General features: G+C 38.2%; 1 protein-coding gene and 1 long non-coding RNA gene across 2 annotated transcripts in view; one reads left to right on the forward strand and one right to left on the reverse strand.

The window, feature by feature from the left end:
• LOC141482157 (uncharacterized) overlaps positions 1 to 21,373 on the forward strand; it is a 252,166-nt gene that overhangs the window by 193,375 nt on the left and 37,418 nt on the right. The window lies entirely within an intron of this gene.
• Axs (Abnormal X segregation) overlaps positions 1 to 21,373 on the reverse strand; it is a 129,622-nt gene that overhangs the window by 37,247 nt on the left and 71,002 nt on the right. The window contains 2 exon segments of the mRNA XM_074174931.1: positions 1,066 to 1,199; positions 1,202 to 1,223. Coding sequence (XP_074031032.1) covers positions 1,066 to 1,199; positions 1,202 to 1,223 — 156 coding nt within the window.

Raw genomic sequence — 21,373 nt, forward strand, 5'->3', positions numbered from 1 at the left:
TAAAGTACTGATAACTAATGTTGTAACATACAAAACAAGTTGACAAGGAGTTTTAAACGAACGTTGCAACGGAAATTATTTATAGTTTTTCAAAGGATACCATCTAAAAATAACATTGCTATGGTTTTTGCTCACTTTCTTATTATCAATACCTCAAGATGAAATAAGTTTTGAGTATATTGCAATAATTTTTGAGTGTATTTTATGTAATTCCAGTAACCATATGATTTTAATTTATTTTATCTCAATTGTTGCAATAAACTTGAAAGCTATAACTTTTTATAATAGAGAATGAAGAGACCTTTCAAGCGATATATCACAAGCCTATACTTCCCATTAAAAAAATTGGGGGTTGCACTTGTCATTAGACGGGAGTTGAAGGTAGGGGTAGCATTTTTCCGTTGAAGTATGTCAAATTATAATTTAAATTTGACGTGTTTCGGGATTTTGTTAAAATATGTACCGTAACCGAAATAATGGATTTATTCCATTTGGCTATTTTGCTTTCAGTCAGGAATACCCAGTCATCGGAGATAACCTCAAAATGTATGAACCTCTGAAGGAGGTATGCCCTCGCGTCAGCAAAACATCAGAAAGACATTCCAAAAATCTGCGGCCTGCAAACCAGAATAAAAATAGTGACACAGAAAACCCCGGTCGCGAAAGCTTTAACATTTTGTCAATTTATAGTAATGCATTTGAAAATTGTTCTTTCACGTGTTTTTTTAAGAAATTTTGAGAAGAAAGCGAGATTTCGAGAATAAAGTCGAGTTGAAATAAAGAATAGGGTATGGAACTATCACGGATATTTCGTACAATGGAAACAAAGTAATAACAAATGATTTTTCTGTTTATCTAAGGAATAATCGACATTGGTCCTCATTTCACTCGCCTATTGAACAGTTCTTGATGAATATCCTCACTTTATATAAACTATTGTTGAAAAATTAATTCCCAACAGTCATTATGAAATATCCGGCCATGACTAGGTGGTTTCACAGTTTCAGTCGAATTTACAGTAAACTCCCTAACGCAAATAATGTTGGGTGTTTCGTAAATACTCACTTTGGTATAAGTTAGATACCGAGGGCTCTGCGGTTTAACTTTGCCCGTGATTGCGTCGATCCCCATTGTGCCCCGGAAGTTGGGTCTAGGCTCATCCATACTGGTCATTCCTATGGTACCCCATTTGAAAGCAACTCGTTGCTATTCCTCTTCCATATCTGAAATATACGGAAATACATAAATCTGATAACTTTCTAGAATACTCTCTTCATTGACGTATAGATGAAAACTGATTTCAGTTTTTACATATGTACGATGGATTACCTGGTTCAAATACAAAGATAAAATGATAGAATATCCAATATATGATCACATGATGCATTATTATTTTTTCAATCGCCTATATATTGAGTCGATAACGGTTTATAAAATAATGATTGAATGATATTTCCACAGCAGAAACTGATAAGTTGGTTGATGAGCTCATTATACGACATGTACCCAAACCCCGTTTGAAAGATGTAGCAATAAAGAAAGTTGCAGTCAGCTCTAAAGAAAACAAGAAAAGTACATCAACTTTTCTGATTCAGGAGTATCCGAAGAGGAAGTGCAAGGATTTTCAATAGTCAATATGTGGTTACACAAGTGTTTTTCATAGAAAAGATTGCTAGTACATACAAATCATGCAGGATACATACACATGTGAATTTTCATCCAAATTACATCCAAATCAAAAATTGGTATCTACCTACTAAAATTGAATGATTGCTCCATCATCTTGAATTTGCCTCCCTGTTGTTTGATTCTCTGTGTGCAAATTACCTCCAAACTGGTGGATGCTGTGGTTGGTCTAGTATTTTCCTATTAATTGTTTTGATTGGGTGAATATTAGAAATATTAGAAATATGTTTTTATGAAGCGACCTTCTGAATTACCGCTTTGTAAATCAGATAGTTCAGCTATTTTGTGGGCTACCAGGAAAGAATTGATGAGTTCTTTGAAAGTTCCAAAAGCTGCTCAGCACACATACATTCACTGCAATATAAATTCATAATTTTGTCGATTGTGGTGTGGCTACCATCATGAAATCAATTATTATGGTTACACAAAAGGAAAAGAGGCAGGTTGGTCAAGCCGCTGAAGGGGAGCGGAGGGATCTGCTTATGTTTATAGGTAAAATCAGTGCTCTAGGCAATATCAATCCACGAGTTTATGAAGTACCAAAAATGAGAAACTCCCCAGATTATATCACTAGCGTCCCAACTTTTGCTCTCATTTTAGGCAACAAATAGAGTGATGACCAAGAAACCATTTGTATCCAAGAGAAGTTCCATATTGCTCATAATTTATGAATATGATTCTCATATATTGTTCGCAACTACCCAAATGTACAAAGACTCAGGAATATTTCTATCATCTATTTCAGTGGTCGCCAACATCTTCAATGTGTTGAACTACTTTGTTAATTTTGGAATAAACAGCGAGCTACCCACACGGAAGCCACGTAACGCAACGTAAATGAAATAATCCACAGTTAATTTATCATTAAATGTATTTATTTTACTATTTAACTGGTCTCATCACTGTATTAGAAGAAAGTTGCATAGATTTTACAGCTGAAACTATCTCGTCTTTATTTCTAAAGTTGGCAAATAACGAATCAGCAGCTTCTAAAACGCCTGTTCTATCATTTCCCCGTCTTCATAAGGTTTTTTTTTGTGCAATCATCTGGGACACACGGTACGATGCTTCAGTTGCAGCCTCATTTTTGTCGACTGTTCTTAAAAAATATTGATTGTTGTCCAATTAACTGCTTTTTTAACTGTTTTAGTTTCCCCTTGCCTGGCGGCAGAATGTTGGGGGAATGATTTTTCAAAATTTAATGATGTACAGTTTTATGATGTCTCTCTCAATATTTCATTTTTTAGCAACGGAGACCGAAGTATTACATAACAAACACACATTTTTTATCTTTAACTTCTGTGAAAAAGTATTGTTCTTTCCATTCCGAATGAAAGTAGTATGTCTTTACCTTCTTACAACTGCTTGCCATAATATTATTTTTTGTTGTTCTCTACTAACCCAACCGCTGGACGTTGGTTACGCGTTCAGTTTTAAACTAAGCGCAATGTCGCCGCGTCGTGCGTATTCATCCCGTTCAAAGCAATCCAGATCGTTCTCGAACACTAACGCGCTGGTCTGGCTGGTCGGTTCTAGCCTTTTCTGGCTTGATGGCGTCAGCAGCAGATCGCTCACCGCAACGTTGCCGCTGTTTATGTTTAATATTATGACAATTAGATTTTTTTGTGGAATTTTCGGAAGCTTTTCTGATTTTTGCAGTTTGTATTTTTAAATTGAAATCGTTGTGAGAGCTACCAGAATTGTTTCGCGAGCTACCGGTAGCTCTGTTTTAATCTATTTTGAAATCTGTTTTTCCGTTAATCAGCTGTCGCCCCCATACGAACGACAACTCTCAGAAGTTGAGAAACTTGTGCGAGCTAAGGACTAACGAAGTCTTACCTTATAACGTGTGATTCACATTCTAACATTAACTTCGAACTGGTAGTGATCGAAGTGATCTAGGTAGGTTATTTTCGAGAATTGTATTGCTCTGTATATTCTTGATACCAACGAAAAAATACTACAAGACCGAATAAAGATCACCGGTAGTGGTTTGAATAAATAATAATCGTGTTAGGTTTGAAGATAATTAATTTTGGAATTACTTGGCGGTGGCGTAACAGAAATTCAAAAATAAATAAACTCAAAAGATCTGAAAAATATGAAAACGTGTACTTGTATACTGCGTGTTCCACTTTGGTTGGCTACGCTCATCCCGAATCACACAGTATATGAGAAAAATGATTTCGAAGGATGGACTTGGTCGATATCTATGTGAAAAAACTCGTTTTATTCGTGAACGCTTTACCGGTTTATCACCAATCAGAGATTCCAGTTGTTATGGAACATTTTATGAGTGGACTGTAACTTTATAGGAGACGTAACAACCTAGTGTCAGTGCGGGCCAATTAGAACGACCCAGTAAAAGCACCATGCTAGGAATCACACGTTGAAAGGTAAGACCTCTTTAGTCCTTAGCTTGCACAAGTTTATCAACTTCTAAGAGTTGTCGTTCGTAAGGGGGCGATAGCTGATTAACGGAAAAATAGAAACAGACAAATCAGGAGTGATCATTTGCATGGACAACCCACCATTGCCTCTACCATCAGCCCAACCACCATCCCCATCATTCGCATCCGCAGAAATTATAAATGCGAGTGAAAACATAGCTTGATATTCAATTGTTGCTGATACTTCAAAATGTAACCTTCGTTCTCGCACTCAACGGACATACACTGATGATGTCTAACGCAGTAGCAGACGGGATTTTGCTCTCTTCAATCAGACTCTGGTAGTGGAAGTCTTTGTTTTTTGAATCGCTGAAGTGAACTTTCGAAGGTAAAGTCCAAAAAAGTTCATCAAAAAAATTAGTTTTGCAGATTTGTGTCATTGATGTGTGTCTTCTCAATAAAAATATGAAACGTGTGGATGGGCGTTGCCGTGCAGCAGTATCGACCTCTTTTGTTGACAGTGCCGACAGCTGCTGTGTGATTTTTGGTTACAATTCTTAGATTGCCTCACAATTGGACTCTGCTTTGATAGTCTGGCCTGGTTACAGAAAGTTACAGTAAATTACCAGCCGCTGACCAGTAGCCCTGGTCTTTACTTGGTAGCTTTTTCGCTTTTGAGAAGTACCTGGGTGGCTCAACCACTGTTCTGAACGTCTCCTGTTGTCGTAAAGGATCCAATTTTCATCACACATGACGATCCGATCCAAAAAAGGATCGTTTTGGTTGCGCAAAAGCAAAGAGGAACAGACCTCGACTCGTGACAATTTCTGTAGATCGCTCAAATCATGGAGCATCCACTTCTCGACCTTTTTGACCTTTCCAATACGTTTTAAACCATCAAAAACCGCTTGAGAGCTGACGCCTAGTTCTTTCGCCATGTCACACACCGTTTGTGATGGATCAGTCACTACCAGGATCCTGAATTACTGTAGGTCGACCAGTTTGGAAGCTCATGTTCGAGACTGTGATCTCTGGAACGAAATTTTGCATTGCAAACTAACGTCGAACTGGGCATTCATTAACATAGTCATTACTAAATTGTGGCAGCGCTATGGTTCAATTTGAATTCGTAGAGAAAAATTGGACAGAAAATCTCTATCGATTGATGTATATTACGACATAGTAGAATGAATATTTATTGATATATGGAGCTACAAAAACACATAACACTGAAACGGACAACACTTCTGAAACAACCTAAAACTTTGAAATAGAGCCTATTGCACCAAAGTTCTCCTTTTACGTTCCATCCTGAATCTCGTGACGAGATTCTTGTTTTAAATAAACAGAATGTAATCTCAGCTGTTAACCTCTCGTAGCTAAGCGGCAATAAAGGCCGAGCAGCAATAAAGCCAAGATGAGCTTCAGGAGAATAATCCCGCCTAAGAGCTCATTCCAGCGATATTATTGCATTTTAACTATTTATACTTTCCTTGAAGTATTCAGTTATAGGAGAAGCAATGAGATTTAACGTCATTTCCGTTTTTCCATCGAAAAGGCCAAACCGTTAAGAAGAGGAAGCCGATAAGGACAGCGTTCTCGCCTCGCGCGAGATAAAAATCTGACACACCATTCCGAGATACTTCCTTCATAATCTGCGGGGGTTAATCTGCGAAAATAATTTGGAGAACGTCTCGAGAGCGATCGAAGGGGCTTTTGTGTAGTTAATAAAGACGGCGTACTTGTCGCCACAAGGAATGGTTAGTGAAAAACGAGTTTTTCGTCGGGAAAAATTCAAGTACGCCATATAATATACCTACAGGGATTTTCCCTTTTTCACATATGAAATATAATATTGATACATACTTATATTAACAACAATATAAATCAATTGGCGCTCCGGGACGACTTCATTGATTCCAGTGGCGCATTTGCTTTTTCAGCTGCAGGAAAACATGGAAAAACCTGCAGCACCACATTATCTGAAAATCTTGATCTGCCAATGTCCTCTCTCTCATGAAATAAAATGAAGGGTGTCTTCAGACGCTCCAATAAATTCAATACATCGCCAGAACACTTCGTGACACGACTATCATCAAACTTAAACCAGTCCGTTTCGACTTTGACTAAGGCGTAATAATGAACAGATTCAACGCCAGAACCACAGTGAAAAATGACTGCATGAATATGATAATAGTGGTCTGCTAGATTGAAATCTTCATCTATTCCGAACCTTCGAAAGAGTTTCTTGCTTCCGTCAGGGGTTGAGTCTTGTTTGAAGATCATCAGTGTCATTATTAGATTGACTGGTGCCTCAGCTATACTTATTTCATTATAACAGTCAGTTAGTTTGGCGCATGTTTGGCAATAAAGTCGATCATCACCTGTTAAACATTCTTTTCAGATGATTTAACAATAAGCTTTGCACGGACTGGTTATTATTCATATTAGGAAACGCTAGATGGAGTTCCAGAAATTCACATACGTTTTTGCTATCTTCTCAACATTCACTACAGAGTAAACAAGTGAAGATTTTTCCAGCAAAAGATTCACAAACACAAGACGAATCATTCAATGGAATCATTCAATCCAGAGCGGTCAGGAATATTCATTCTGCTATTGTTTCGTCGAAGAGTATTCAACAAGAACCCCGAGAATTCAGAACAATCCTCTTGTTGGAGCCTCTGGAGACACCCTACATTTTGTTCTATGAGAGGGAGGACATTGGCAAGTCGAGATCTACAGATGATGTGGTTGCAGGTTTTTCCGGGTTTTCCTGCAGCTGAAAAAGCAAATGCGCCACTGGAATCAATGAAGTCTCCCCCGAGCGCCAATTAATTTTTATTGTTGCTGTTTTATAATTTCACTTATATTAACTATAAACTAAGAATGAATAATTTGGCGCAGTACTACAGTAATACACACAGGAAATTAACAAAACACTAATTTTGAAAGTCAATTCTGGGCTGGCCCGCCCTCAATTCCTGTCCAAAAATGACTTATTTTGTTATCTCCAACACGAAGCAAAATACCAGGAATTAGTTATTTCTGCGAGATCAGAGTAGGCTGTACCTCTGGCTAAGCTTCGCGTACCGCACTGCTAAGCTAAGCAGTGCGGTACGCGAAGTGATCTAGTAAGGCGGCAGACATTCGAATAATAGTTGAAGTAATTACTCGAACTGTTTATTGTATCTTTACCCTAAAGAGGCATTAGCCTATAGCAGGTTTCCACACAAACATACCTAACAAATGAATTGTAATTAACTAAAGAGACAAAATGAAAAAAAAAACAATATGTTTATTCGGTGCAACCCAACATAATTGTGTTATTCAGTGAAATAGTTTTCCTCCGTAAAACCATCTGCATATGGCTTAAGTCTGATGGAACAATTATCATGTTATAGATATCATGGAAAATGCTACCATCCTAAAGATGATAGTATTTTCTTTGATATTGTTGTTAATCATGCCCTAAAGAAAATAACGCTGGCCGCCACTGGTAGCCATAAACCAATCGTGATGTAGCTAAGAGCGCGCGAATGTACGATGTTGCCTGCCACTCTAGAAGCAACGAGAATAATGCTTCCAATTTCGATGGAACTTCGGCAAAAATTTCTGCTGCATTCGATTACCATATATAAATGCTAGCCACGAGCATATCGACACAGTCAAGTGGAAACTACAGTGCGGTACGCGAAGTGATCTAGTAAGGCGACAGACATTCGAATAATAGTTGAAGTAATTACTCGAACTGTTTATTGTATCTTTACCCTAAAGAGGCATTAGCCTATAGCAGGTTTCCACACAAACATACCTAACAAATGAATTGTAATTAACTAAAGATTTTGAATAAACGATTTTCATTCATTCATATTGTATTTGAAGTGAAATAAAGTTGAGTTTGATTATTCAGTGTAGTCAATTATTGGTCAACCCACGGGGAAAAACGTATCGTTTGGTGTTGGAAGTGGAATAATTGACTTGAAATTTTTCCGTTTTATGGTGAAAACAAGGAGTGCCAATTACAACGGAATGGAAAAGCTTGAGAAAATGTTTGAGGCTTTGCAAACGAGCCTGACAGAGAATGAAAAATGCAGAAGAAAGGAAAAAGAGTTACGTCGAAATGGATATCGTGAATTACTACTAAATATTCAGAAAAATTAGGAGAAAGACAATCAGATGTACCTTATTTCATTGGAAGATTTAAAATCTTTCCAAGTTAGTAAACAGGAATTTATTCAGGAAGAATTTTGGAAAGTATTTCAGGAAATAAAAGAGGGATTAGAAAAAGCATTCGAAGAGAAGCGTGAAAGGGCTGAAAAGAAATTTGAAGAGGAGCTTGAAAAAAAGCTTGGAGGAGTCGAGAAAAAGTTTGAAGAGGTTTTCCGGGAACTTCGCAAATTTGACCGGCATAATTTGACCAATGGCATGGGTCATGTAGGCTTTGAGAACCGCTGTGGTTTGTGGCTCACTTGCATATACCTGCGACTTGGGAAAACCTCATAACAAATAGTCTAACGGGGTTAAATCGTACGATTCGTTGGCCAGTTTTATCACCTCCACGTTAGATAACCATGCCATCAAATCGCTGGTACAGAATATTCACTGTAGCATGAGCTGTGTGGCATGTAGCGGCGACCTGTTGAAACATCAGATCATCCAATTCATGCCAAGAAAAGTTGGTAATCAGCGACCTATAGTGCTCGCCGTTGATAATGATGGCTTGGCCAATGTTGTTTTCAAAGAAATATGGAATACCAACTGCATATCTTCAAATGGAATATCCTAAACATTTTCATCATTTTCCCCGTTACCTCAAAGAATTCATAATTTCTTAGTAAATTGTAATTTGAATGGTGGTAGTACTGCAATATGGTTTGATGATATATTCAGGTATATATTGAGGTAACAGATACAGGTAACAGATACAGGTATATATCTGTACCTGAATTTCGAGTATATAAATGAATTACTGAAAACAGTAATCGTTGATTAGAGTTGTACCTGGAAGGTTACGTGTGTAAGCAGATCAGTATGAGTGAATCTAATCTCGAAGTTTTGATTGTGAATATATAGATTTGAACATGGAGGCTACTCTTATCCAAAAGCTAGTAAATGAGCTACAGTGTCCCACCTGCTCTGGTCAGATGATTCCGCCACTCATGCAATGTGTCCTAGGTCATCATCACTGCAACAAGTGCATCTCAGAGTATGAATATTGTCAGAAGTGTGAGTTCCCAATGGACAGTAGAAGGAATTATTCGTTGGAAAATCTATGTTTCTCCTACTCATTGAAATGCTCCTTTGCTTCTGATGGGTGTTCATTCACAGGCACTTGCATTGTTGTTGCGGAACACGAGAGAAGTTGCGAAGTTTCTCAAAAACAACAACGGAATCCTGCTACATTATCTGGGGAAGCTATTCGTACCGTAGAGAGTAAGTTAATATTTTTATAGTATCTTGCCATCGACAGAAAAATCCTTTTCGCACAAATTTTTGTATTGGAGAATTTTCATTCCGACTTTTTCTGTACAAATACTAATTGAGTTAATAATTATTTACAGGTTGCAACGGACAATCACTGGAAGAAGCCCTTTTTGCAGTGTTAGAATGCCCAGTCTGTTTATCAGTGATTTTACCACCTATAGGAGAGTGTTCTAACGGTCATCCGCTTTGCCAAGACTGTTTTCAGCGAGTGGACCACTGCCCCGTATGCAGGATATCAAATACGTATGCCATAAACGTTATTCTGGGAAATTTTTTTGGAATGATGGTGATATCTTGCAGAAATGCTCGCGGAGGTTGTGAAGTCCGCGAAAGTGCCCCATCTGTATTGAAACACGAGAAGTCTTGTAATTTCGCTATGAAGTTATGCCCACTCACAGTGGATGGGATATGCAAGTGGCAGGGTGCGATGTGTCATTTGGTGGAGCACTGCAAAAGTAGTCACTCCGATAGCTAGATGTATCGACCTTATGTTTGCACCAATTATGGTTAGTGCCTAACGGAAAACAACTACTTCCCCAGCAAAGTTGCACGATGCACGAGATTGGTGATTGGAGATTGGTGATTGAATCAGAAAATCCAACTCCAAAAATTACATTCGGCTTTGTCTGTCATAGTGACAGACAAAGCCGACAGAGATTTTGAACCTGTGGTAGGCGTCAAGAGCTCCTGTGATTATAAACGGTTGTGTTATTTGACTAAGAGTGTGTTTTTTCAACAGTATAAGTAAAAATTGAGTACATGATGAAGTAGAAAGCGCATGACTTAGAGGTGATTGAATATTGAGTGGTTGAGCATTTAGCAATTGAGAGCTTTGTGACGCATCAACGGAGACAAAACTGTTGGACTGAGATGGCAGTGCAAAGTTTGGGAAATGAAATTCGCTATTTGAAATCGCCAAGTAATTTTACAGTTATGCCTGTTTTCGTAAAATATAAAGAGTTACAAATTGTGAATTGATTTATTTCCATCAAACTTTTTTATGTGCTATATACTGCTACATCCCTCATTCGACTACAGCCCGGTATAAACTGTAGAGAGGAGGAATAACTTTGGAAATATCATTAAAGGGCAACCGAATAGAATTAAGCTTTTCATGAATAGTGAATCATAGGAGAATATAAAAATTGCTGTGCTACCTAAGTCGTTAAGCTCAATCTGTTTAGGCTCTATATTTGCTGTAACACATTGGAACTCTTCATCATCTTGCTCATCTATATCTGACAGTACATCAGAAAACATTTTAGTTTGAACTGAATTTAAATCATCTGGAGGTTCAAGGACCGGCAAATCTACATCGTGCCCTACTGGTCGGATGGCGGAAATTAGGTTAGGGTAGCTTATTACCTTTTTATTTTTCTAGTTATGGCCAGTAATATCAATACTTCAAAAGTAGTAATCATCAGTGTGATTTCTAGGTTCCCTCCTTACCATAAGAACAGCGTACTTAAATGTTTTTTTCTCCTTTTTTGACCATTTTCTAAGATCTTCAACACAAACATAACATACCTTATGCACCAAGCTATGATGCGACCTTTGAGCTTTCATATTTTCATATTTTAACGATGTTCAACAGCCAATGATGAAAATAGATGGCATGTATGAATTTGAAGTTCAGCATTACAAACGGAGCATGAAGTGGATTTCAGCTGAGTATAAAAAGTTCTTCTGAGGGTGAAATTAGAACAGGATACTTGGGAAAAGGCTGCTTTCCAAAGAATTTTGCAGCTTTGTTCAAGAAATCTGTTTGAGAATGAATTTGTGGAGAGTGTCCTGAGCAGTAACATTATCAGATCCAAGATTGATCTTACTCTGGAGATCTGCATCTGAACCTAATGTTTTAAAGGAATATTAGAAAGAAGTACTAGAAAGTATATGCTTCACTAGGGCTAAGGGTCGGCTAGAAAGAGAAGCAATTACATAGTTGAATTTTTCTATATGTTAGAGCGAAACATTTTCATTGAATAAGTTTTTCGCTATCTGAAATCGCCAAGCAATTTTACAGTTAAGCCAGTTTTCGTATAATATAAAGAGTTATAAATTGTGAATCGATTTATTTCCATCAAACTTTTTTATGTGCTACATACTGCTACATCCGTCATTCGACTACAGCACGGTATAAACTATAGGGAGGAAATGGAATAACTTTGGAAATGTCATTAAAGGGCAACCTAATAGAATGAAGCTTTTTATGAATAGTGAATCACTATGTTGAATCACTATCATGGTTTTCTTTGAAGTTTCTTGTGTAGCTTTCCTGCGATGAGTCGCTTGTTGAGCTTCACGGTGAAGTGACCATCAGTAGTCTTCCATCATGTTGATGTTCCAGCGGCCCTGGTAACGTTTTTCCATCAATGTAATATCTTGGTGAGAACGCTCACCCTGCTCCTCACTAACATCTCCTAAATTTTTCGGAAAGTAATCAAGATGACTGTTCAAGAAGTTGACTTTTAGGCTCATCAAACATCCTAGTTTCTCAAAATAGTTTCTCAATAGTTGATGTTTTGTAACTTCTCGTCTTAACATGCTTATCGGGAGCATATTAGATGTGTCGACCTTATGTTTGCACCAATTATGGTTAGTGCCTAACGAAAAACAACTACTTCCCCAGCAAATACCACGCTGGAATTTTTCATTATACCTATAGGGGGTTTCAATCTGTCAAGGAAGGTGGAGTACCCACCTCAAAATTCACCCCTTTGCGGGCAACAACCATCCCCATATTTTTTGAGCTGAAATTGAGGGTCATTTGTAGGGGTTTCTGTCGCTCTATTGATTTTTGGTTTTTTTGTTCATCCGTTATGAAAAAATTTGATGACCTATCAAAAAAAATCGTTTCTCTTATTGGGAAAACCTGATGGAAACAGTAATGTGATAATTAATGAATAGTGATCTTCACCGACTGGTGTCCAGCCCTATTTTCTATTCCTGTCCTAACCCTTGACCTTCAGGTTGAGAGTTAGCTGGTTAGGTTAGGTCAAAAGTGAGTGGGTCTATTCGAGCTCCTTCGCAACCCGCAAGGGTTTATTATGGCTCACTCCTATTCACACTCTACCAACTAAACTCAGCTTATCAACGTAAAAACCTGATTCGGTCTGCAGCGGGACAGATACAAAGTATGTGTTGTGCTGGTTTCCAACAGTCCGAGTTCATCCGTACTTTAGTCCAACGACTGTTCGGTTTCAAGCTTCGAAAGGTGAATGAACGCCTTGGAGTGAGCGAATCCTGGAAGATTTTGTTAGAATTCTATAAATCTTCTTGCCATCCAGGTATTCAATTTCTTGTTACAGGTTCTGTTTTCATCCTTTTGTGAAAAATCCATCCAGATGGATAGGGTTATAGAATTTCATGTTTAGAATTCCTCGAAACAAAATGAGGCATGAATAGTTGAAATCTAGATATTTTCGTAGATATTCGCATGTGTATTGGAATATAATCGCAAGAACTCGTGCTGGGAAAACACTCCTTTTCACAATTTGTAACTGATATGTTGGAGCACATACATCTAAATCAACTACAATAATACTGAATTTGAACTAGTCAGTAGACCATCAAGACGATTTGCCAGAATCCTGTAAACTGGGCTCAAACATATACAAAATTCTAGAATCCTCTAGGTATTTTGGGTGGATATATATTCATGGTTTCAGTATCAAACATTTCATTCTTTCAAAAAACATGCATTCTTCCTAACATCTAAAACATATATATCAAGAAACACCCATGTATCCCGGTAACTGAAGGAAAACAAAAATATTAAATACCTACTTTTATCCTAACCAATTCATTTGTATTCATATTCATTTCAAGATATCACAATACATGTATTGTAACGAATAACTAAGCGTACATCCATAGAATGAAGTCAATTTAATTTATCTGATGACGACATCCGTTCAATTTACCAATAGAATTGAAAAACCCCTTCGCGCATGCAGCCAATGAAGACATTTTTGCATCCAGGTTTCCACAACCTACGATTTTTCAGTGGCGGTCCCAGTGCATACCTTTGAGGAATCTATGGCGGTCCCAGTACAGACCTCTGAGGAATATATGATCCAATAAGGACATTTGTGCGCCCAGATTACCACCGCCCAGGAACCGGAATTGATACAAGACACAGTCGCCTTTTTATTTAACAACTGGTGTAGGAGACATAACCTCATTCTTCATGTTGATGAAACGGTATGTCAAAACAGTTTTCATTCGAATAAAGAACAGTTCTCTGAATCGATCAAATTTATCGGAATAGTTTTCTGTGGAGTCTATATCTTATGAAATTTCCATTTGTTTTGTAGGACATCTGTGCAGCAGCTGTGCATGATAATCTCTGGAGATAGTTTTGCTCTTCAAAATAGTCGATCTGAACTGTGCCTACATCATTCTAAAACACTGAAACCACGACTTGGTTGAAATAAACATACTTTGGCTCATCCTAGCTTCAAAATGTCAGAAGTTATCTACTAGTTCAAGTGCTTCTTGGTCCCTGCTGCATTGAAATGAACTCATATTTTGTTTATGGTTACAAAACAGCATGTAGAGACCTTCATATTACCGTTGAACTTATAAAGAAACTTCTTGCAATGGGTCTGACGATAGCAGTTGTATTCCCATGTAAAATGTTCAGTATCCGTTCAGTTGAAATACTCACTGCTTCAGCTATTTGCCAGTTCTGGCGACGTCACCTCATTTTTACGGCCTGGAGGCTCATTATTGAAAATGATCGATGGTCCTGTTCAGTGTTTTATTTTTGATATTGACCAATTAGTCCTCGTGAACAACCCTTATTTAGACATTTTTTTCGTTCATTTTCATGACAGTTGTCTGAACAGGTGTCTGTAAACTGAGAAAAATCAATTGTGATTTGTGGGTCGTCTAGCTGGAACTACTCATAACCTATATATTTCTGCTTTCTATCACCGCTCGCCTCTTCTTTCCCTATATAGAACGTAACATAAAACGTAACATTCTGAATATTCATAGCACAGGCCAAGATTCTATTTAGTAACTTATCTCTGACCATCTCCATGAGAGTTCTCATCAAGGGTCACCCGTTATCAATTTATGCAGCATAATTAATGAATAGTATAATGAAAGCACTTACAGAAGCCGATTCAAAATCGCTGTGATAAATTAATTTTCCATAATGTAGACATGTATATTCACCAATGCTATTTTGCGTTATTCCCAGAGTACGTGCTATAAAGAATGGAATGCTTTGATTTTGTACGTGTGAAGTGCTGTGATGATTGAAACGATTTCATTCCCATTATGACAGGCTCCACTTTGAAACATTCTCAACTACAACTCAATGATAATAATACTAATACTAATAGAGACCATGAGAGAGCAGGAATTGGAACATTTCTCATTGGGACAGCTGCTCGTGCAGCTGATGAACCACCCGGTTTAGTTTTCGACGCCGGACGAGGTGACCACAACTCTGTCACTGAGTTGGAACCCGTTCAGCAGAAAGCTCATATGAAAGCCTCAGAGATCACTTCATTCCTGCGGCAACATAATGAACAGCACATGCATGAGGTATCCTTCACCAACAATGAAGGCCTTGGCTTATCGAACTGCTTTGATGATTGAAACAATTTTATTACCATCGGGACATGCTCCAGTTCAAAACGTTCTCAACTATAACTCAATATTCATAATACTTATAATAGTAATAGAAGAGCAGAAATTGGAGCAATTCTCTTTGGGGCAGCTGCCCGAGCAGCTGTTGAACTCGGTTTAGTTTTCAACACTGAATGAGGTGGTCACATCTCTGTCACCAAGTTAGAACCTATAGAGCAGAAGGCCCACATGAAATCTTCAGCGATCAATTTGTTACTGCGGCAACAGAGTAATCAGCCCATGCACGAGGTCTTCATGAACAACATTGAAGATCTTGGCTTATCGAAGTGCTTTGATGATTGAAAGAATTTCATTCCCATTAGTACAGGCTCCACTTTGAAACGTTCTCAACCACAACTCAATGTTGATAATACTGATAATAGTAATAGCGACCATGAGAGAGCAGGAATCAGAGCATTTCTCTTTGGGGCAGCTGCCCGAGTAGCTGATGAACTCGGTTTAGTTTTCGACACTGAACGAGGTGACCACAACTCTGTCACCGTGTTGGAACCCGTTCAGCAAAACGCTCATATAAAAGCCGCAGAGATCACCTCCTTTCTGCGGAAACACAAGGATAAGCCAATGCTTAACCAAGGCCTTGCCTTTTCGAAGCGCCTGACCTTCTCTTTCAGGTCGAGTGGGCTGAAGTTGGAAACTGAAGGGTTCATCATTGATCTATTGCAGTGTTGCACAAATAGTCTATGAATAATAACAAAAGTAATGGATCCTTGATAGATTTCACTAGTGGCAAGAATCGCATGACTGATTTCATCGAAAGCCTTAGATTGATCGATGTATACCACATCAACCTCTCCCCTACAGGCCAGTGTTTAACATAAAAGTTGATTAAATAGCAAAGTTACGGATTGTGAATCTATAACTCATGACACTCATGTTGACAATAGAAAAAATAATGTTTGGTCGATAAGTGAACACAGCTATACATAATCACCTCCAAGAGCTTCGCAAAGTTGCACGATGCACGATACATGTATATTTCAGATTATCGACTGTAAGTGTATGGATTGAACAAAGTAAACCTGTACGTTGGGAGATTGATGATTGAATCCAACTCCAAAAATTAAATTTTTTGTCTGTCATAGTTGCAGCTCATCCATGACAAAGGTTTTGATCCTGTGGTAGGCGTCAAGAGCTCCTGTGAGGATAGTTGATAAAAAACGGATGTGTTATTTGACTAGGAGTGTGTTTTTAAACAGTATAAGTAAAAATTAAGTACATGATGAAGTAGAAAGCGCATGACTTAGAGGTGAATGAATATTGAGTGGTTGTGCATTGGGGTTTTGATTATTGGGGGGTTGATCAATTGAGAGCTTTGTGACGCTTCAACAGAGACAAAACTATTGAAATGAGATGGCAGTGCAAAGTTTGGGAAAACCTCATAACAAATAGTCTAACGGGGTCAAATCGTACGATTCGTTGGCCAGTTTTATCACCTCCACGTTAGATAACCATGACATCAAATCGCTCGTGCAGAATATTCACTGTAGCATGAGCTGTGTGGCATGTAGCGGCGACCTGCTGAAACATCAGATCATCCAATTCATGCCAAGAAAAGTTGGTAATCAACGACCCATAGTGCTCGCCGTTGAAAATGATGGCCTGGCCAATGTCGTTTTCAAAGAAATATGGAGTACAAGAAGAACCTCTGTGTTACCAACTGCATATCTTCAAATGGAATATCCGAAACATTTTCATCATTTTCCCCGTTACCTCAAAGAATTCATAATTTCTTAGTAAATTGTAATTTGAATGGTGGTAGTACTGCAATACTGTTTGATGATATATTCAGGTATATGTTGAGGTAACAGATACAGGTAACAGATACAGGTAACAGATACAGGTATATATCTGTACCTGAATTTCGAATATATAAATGAACAAAATTACTGGAAACAATAATCGTTGATTAGAGTTGTACCTGGAAGGTTACGTGTGTAAGCAGATCAGTATTGAGTGAATCTAATCTCGAAGTTTTGATTGTGAATATATAGATTTGAACATGGAGGCTACTCTTATCCAAAAGCTAGTAAATGAGCTACAGTGTTCCACCTGCTCTGGTCAGATGATTCCGCCACTCATGCAATGTGTCCTAGGTCATCATCACTGCAACAAGTGCATCTCAGAGTATGAATATTGTCAGAAGTGTCAGTTTCCAATGGACAGCAGAAGGAATTATTCGTTGGAAAATCTTTGTTTCTCCTACTCATTGAAATGCTCCTTTGCTCCTGATGGATGTTCATTCACAGGCACTTGCATTGTTGTTGCGGAACACGAGAGAAGTTGCGAAGTTTCTCAAAAAACAACAACGGAATCCTGCTACATTATCTGGGGAAGCTATTCGTACCGTAGAGGGTAAGTTAATATTTTTATAGTATCTTGCCATCGACAGAAAAATCCTTTTCGCACAAATTTTTGTATTGTGTGTGTATTGTATTGTATTGTGTGTGCAAATACTAATTGAGTTAATAATTAATTACAGATTGCAACGGACAATCACTGGAAGAAGCCCTTTTTGCAGTGTTAGAATGCCCGGTCTGTTTAACAGTGATTTTACCACCTATAGGAGAGTGTTCTAACGGTCATCCGCTTTGCCATGACTGTTTTCAGCGAGTGGACCACTGCCCCATATGCAGGATATCAAATACGTATGCCATAAACGTTATTCTGGGAAATTTTTTTGGAATGATGGTGATATCTTGCAGAAATGCTCGCGGAGGTTGTGAAGTCCGCGAAAGTGCCCCATCTGTATTGAAACACGAGAAGTCTTGTAATTTCGCTATGAAGTTATGCCCACTCACAGTGGAAGGGATTTGCAAGTGGCAGGATGCGTTGTGTCATTTGGTGGAGCACTGCAAAAGTAGTCACTCCGATAGACTTGCCTTAACAAGTGCGTTTGATTGTATTTCTGAGATATTCGAAACCAAACTTTCGTACCATCTCTTCTACATTGATGGTGTTCTGTTCAGATTTGGGTGGTACGTTCGTGATGGTGTTTATAGATTTTCTGTAAATACCTTTGGATATGTGGGGATTGAAAATCGGTATTTCTACAAAATTGCAATTTTCCACCGTACTGCCAATTATTTCGTAATATTTCCGAGAAAATTATGTGCTGATATAGAGGATGGTGATGTTAAATTTTTGAAGAGTGATTACGTCGAGATGCCACAGGAGGCGTTGGTGAATTGTTTCAACGAGTGTAGTGAGATCACTTATGTCGTCAAGATATTTGACCATGGATTGTGACACTATAAGATCATCACGCGCTTTCATTCGATAATGTTTTGTTGTTATCTGAACCACAATATACAGCTATTACAGTCTAGTGCACTCGGTTTGGTGTTACTTATCAGCTGATTTGGAGCATTCCAGAACTTCGGCCTCCGAATAGGTATGAAATATTTGTCATTATAGTTATTGTTTTAAATAAAAGTTACAGTTGAATATTTGTACCATTTTTGAATTCAAAATTGACCAATAGTTGATGTTTTGTAACTTCTCGTCTTAACATGCTTATCGGGAGCATATTAGATGTGTCGACCTTATGTTTGCACCAATTATGGTTAGTGCCTAACGAAAAACAACTACTTCCCCAGCAAATACCACGCTGGATTTTTTTATTATACCTATAGAGGGTTTCAATCTGTCAAGGAAGGTGGAGTACCCACCTCAAAATTCACCCCTTTGCGGGCAACAACCATCCCCATATTTTTTGAGCTGATATAGAGGTCATTTGTAGAGGTTTCTGTCGCTCTATTGATTTTTGGTTTTTTTGTTCATCCGTTATGAAAAAATTTGATGACCTATCAAAAAAATTCGTTTTTCTTATTGGGAAAACCTGATGGAAACAGTAGTGTGATAATTAATGAATAGTGATCTTCACCGACTGGTGTCCAGTCCTATTTTCTATTCCTGTCCTAACCCTTGACCTTCAGGTTGAGAGTTAGCTGGTTAGGTTAGGTCAAAAGTGAGTGGGTCTATTCGAGCTCCTTCGCAACCGCAAGGGTTTATTATGGCTCACTCCTATTCACACTCTACCAACTAAACTCAGCTTATCAACGTAAAAACCTGATTCGGTCTGCAGCGGGACAGACACAAAGTATGTGTCAATTTAATTTATCTGATGACGACATCCGCTCAATTTACCAATAGAATTGAAAAACCCCTTCGCGCATGCAGCCAATGGAGACATTTTTGCATCCGGCACAACCTACGATTTTTCAGTGGCGGTCCCAGTATAGACCTTTGAGGAATCTATGGCGGTCCCAGTACAGACCTCTGAAGAATATATGATCCAATAAGGACATTTGTGCGCCCAGATTACCACCGTTCATGATTTTTCAGTGATGGTTCCAGTACAGGCCTCTGAGGAACCTATGAGCCTAGATCACTACAGCTCACGATTTTTCAGTGGTGGTCCAAGTACAGGCCTCTGAGGAAGCTATGAGCCGAAGAGGACATTTGTGCGCCCAGATTACCGTCTCCTACCATTCTTGAGTGATGGTTTCAGTACGACCTCTGAGGAACCGGAATTGATACAAGACACAGTCGCCTTTTTATTCAACAACTGGTGTAGGAGACATAACCTCATTCTTCATGTTGATGAAACGGTATGTCAAAACAGTTTTCATTCGAATAAAGAACAGTTCTCTGAATCGATCAAATTTATCGGAATAGTTTTCTGTGGAGTCTATATCTTATGAAATTTCCATTTGTTTTGTAGGACATCTAAAATGAAGGGTGTCTTCAGACGCTCCAATGAATTCAATACATCGCTAGAACACTTCGTGACACGACTATCATCAAACTTAAACCAGTCCGTTTCGTCTTTGACTAAGGCGTAATAATGAACAGATTCAACGCCAGAACCACAGTGAAAAATGACTGCATGAATATGATAATAGTGGTCTGCTAGATTGAAATCTTCATCTATTCCGAACCTTCGAAAGAGTTTCTTGCTTCCGTCAGAGGTTGAGTCTTGTTTGAAGATCATCAGTGTTACTATTAGATTGACTGGTGTCTCAGCTATACCTATTTCATTATAATAGTCAGTTTGGCGCATGTTTGGCAATAAAGTCGATCATCACCTGTTAAACATTCCATTTTCAGATGATTTAACAATTAGCTTTGCACGGACTAGTTATTAATCATATTAGGAAATCCTAGATGGAGCTCCAGAAATTCACATACGTTTTTGCTACCTCTTCAATATTTACTACAGAGTAAACAAGTGAAGATTTTTCCAGCAGAAGATTTACAAACACAAGACGAGATAGACTGTATGTAATCATTCAATCCAGAGCAGTCAGGAGTATTTATTCTGCTATTGTTTTGTCCACGAAGAGTATTCAACAAGAACCCCGAGAATTCAGAACAATACTCTTGTTGGAGCCTCTGGAGACACCCTACATTTTGTTTTATGAGAGAGAGAGAGGACATTGGCAGATCAATATCTTCAGATGATGTGGTGTTGCAGGTTTTTCCGGGTTTTCCGGCAGCTGAAAAAGCAAATGCGCCACTGGAATCAATGAAGTCTCCCTCGAGCGCCAATTAATTTTTATTGTTGCTGTTTTATAATTTCACTTATATTAACTATAAACTAAGAATAAATAATTTGGCGCAGTACTACAGATAGGAAATGAATAAAACTCTAATTTTGAAAGTCAATTCTGGGCTGGCCCGCCCTCAATTCCTGTCCAAAATAACTTATTTTGTTATCTCCAACGCGAAGCTAAATACCAGGAATTAGTTATTTCTGCGAGATCAGAGTAGGATGTACCTGTGGCTAAGCAAGTTATGTAAATATATGTGAAATAATAATAACGTCTCAAATTCCTCCTTGGTTATTCGACTGGAATATATAACATTGAGATAAAATGAAAAAAAAAACAATATGTTTATTCGGTGCAACCCAACATAATCGTGTTATTCAGTGAAATATTTTTCCTCCGTAAAACCATCTCCATATGGCTTAAGTCTGATGGAACAATTATCATGTTATACATATCATGGAAAATGCTACCATCCTAAGATGATAGTATTTTCTTTGATATTGTTGTTAATCATGCCCTAAAGAAAATAACGCTGGCCGCCACTGGTAGCCATAAACCAATCGTGATGTAGCTAAGAGCGCACGAATGTACGAT

Source organism: Leptinotarsa decemlineata, unplaced genomic scaffold (genome assembly GCF_025532065.1).
Source record: "Leptinotarsa decemlineata unplaced genomic scaffold, Ldec_3_MD MMD2_tig00000882_RagTag_RagTag, whole genome shotgun sequence".
NCBI classification, from domain to species: Eukaryota; Metazoa; Arthropoda; class Insecta; order Coleoptera; family Chrysomelidae; genus Leptinotarsa; species Leptinotarsa decemlineata.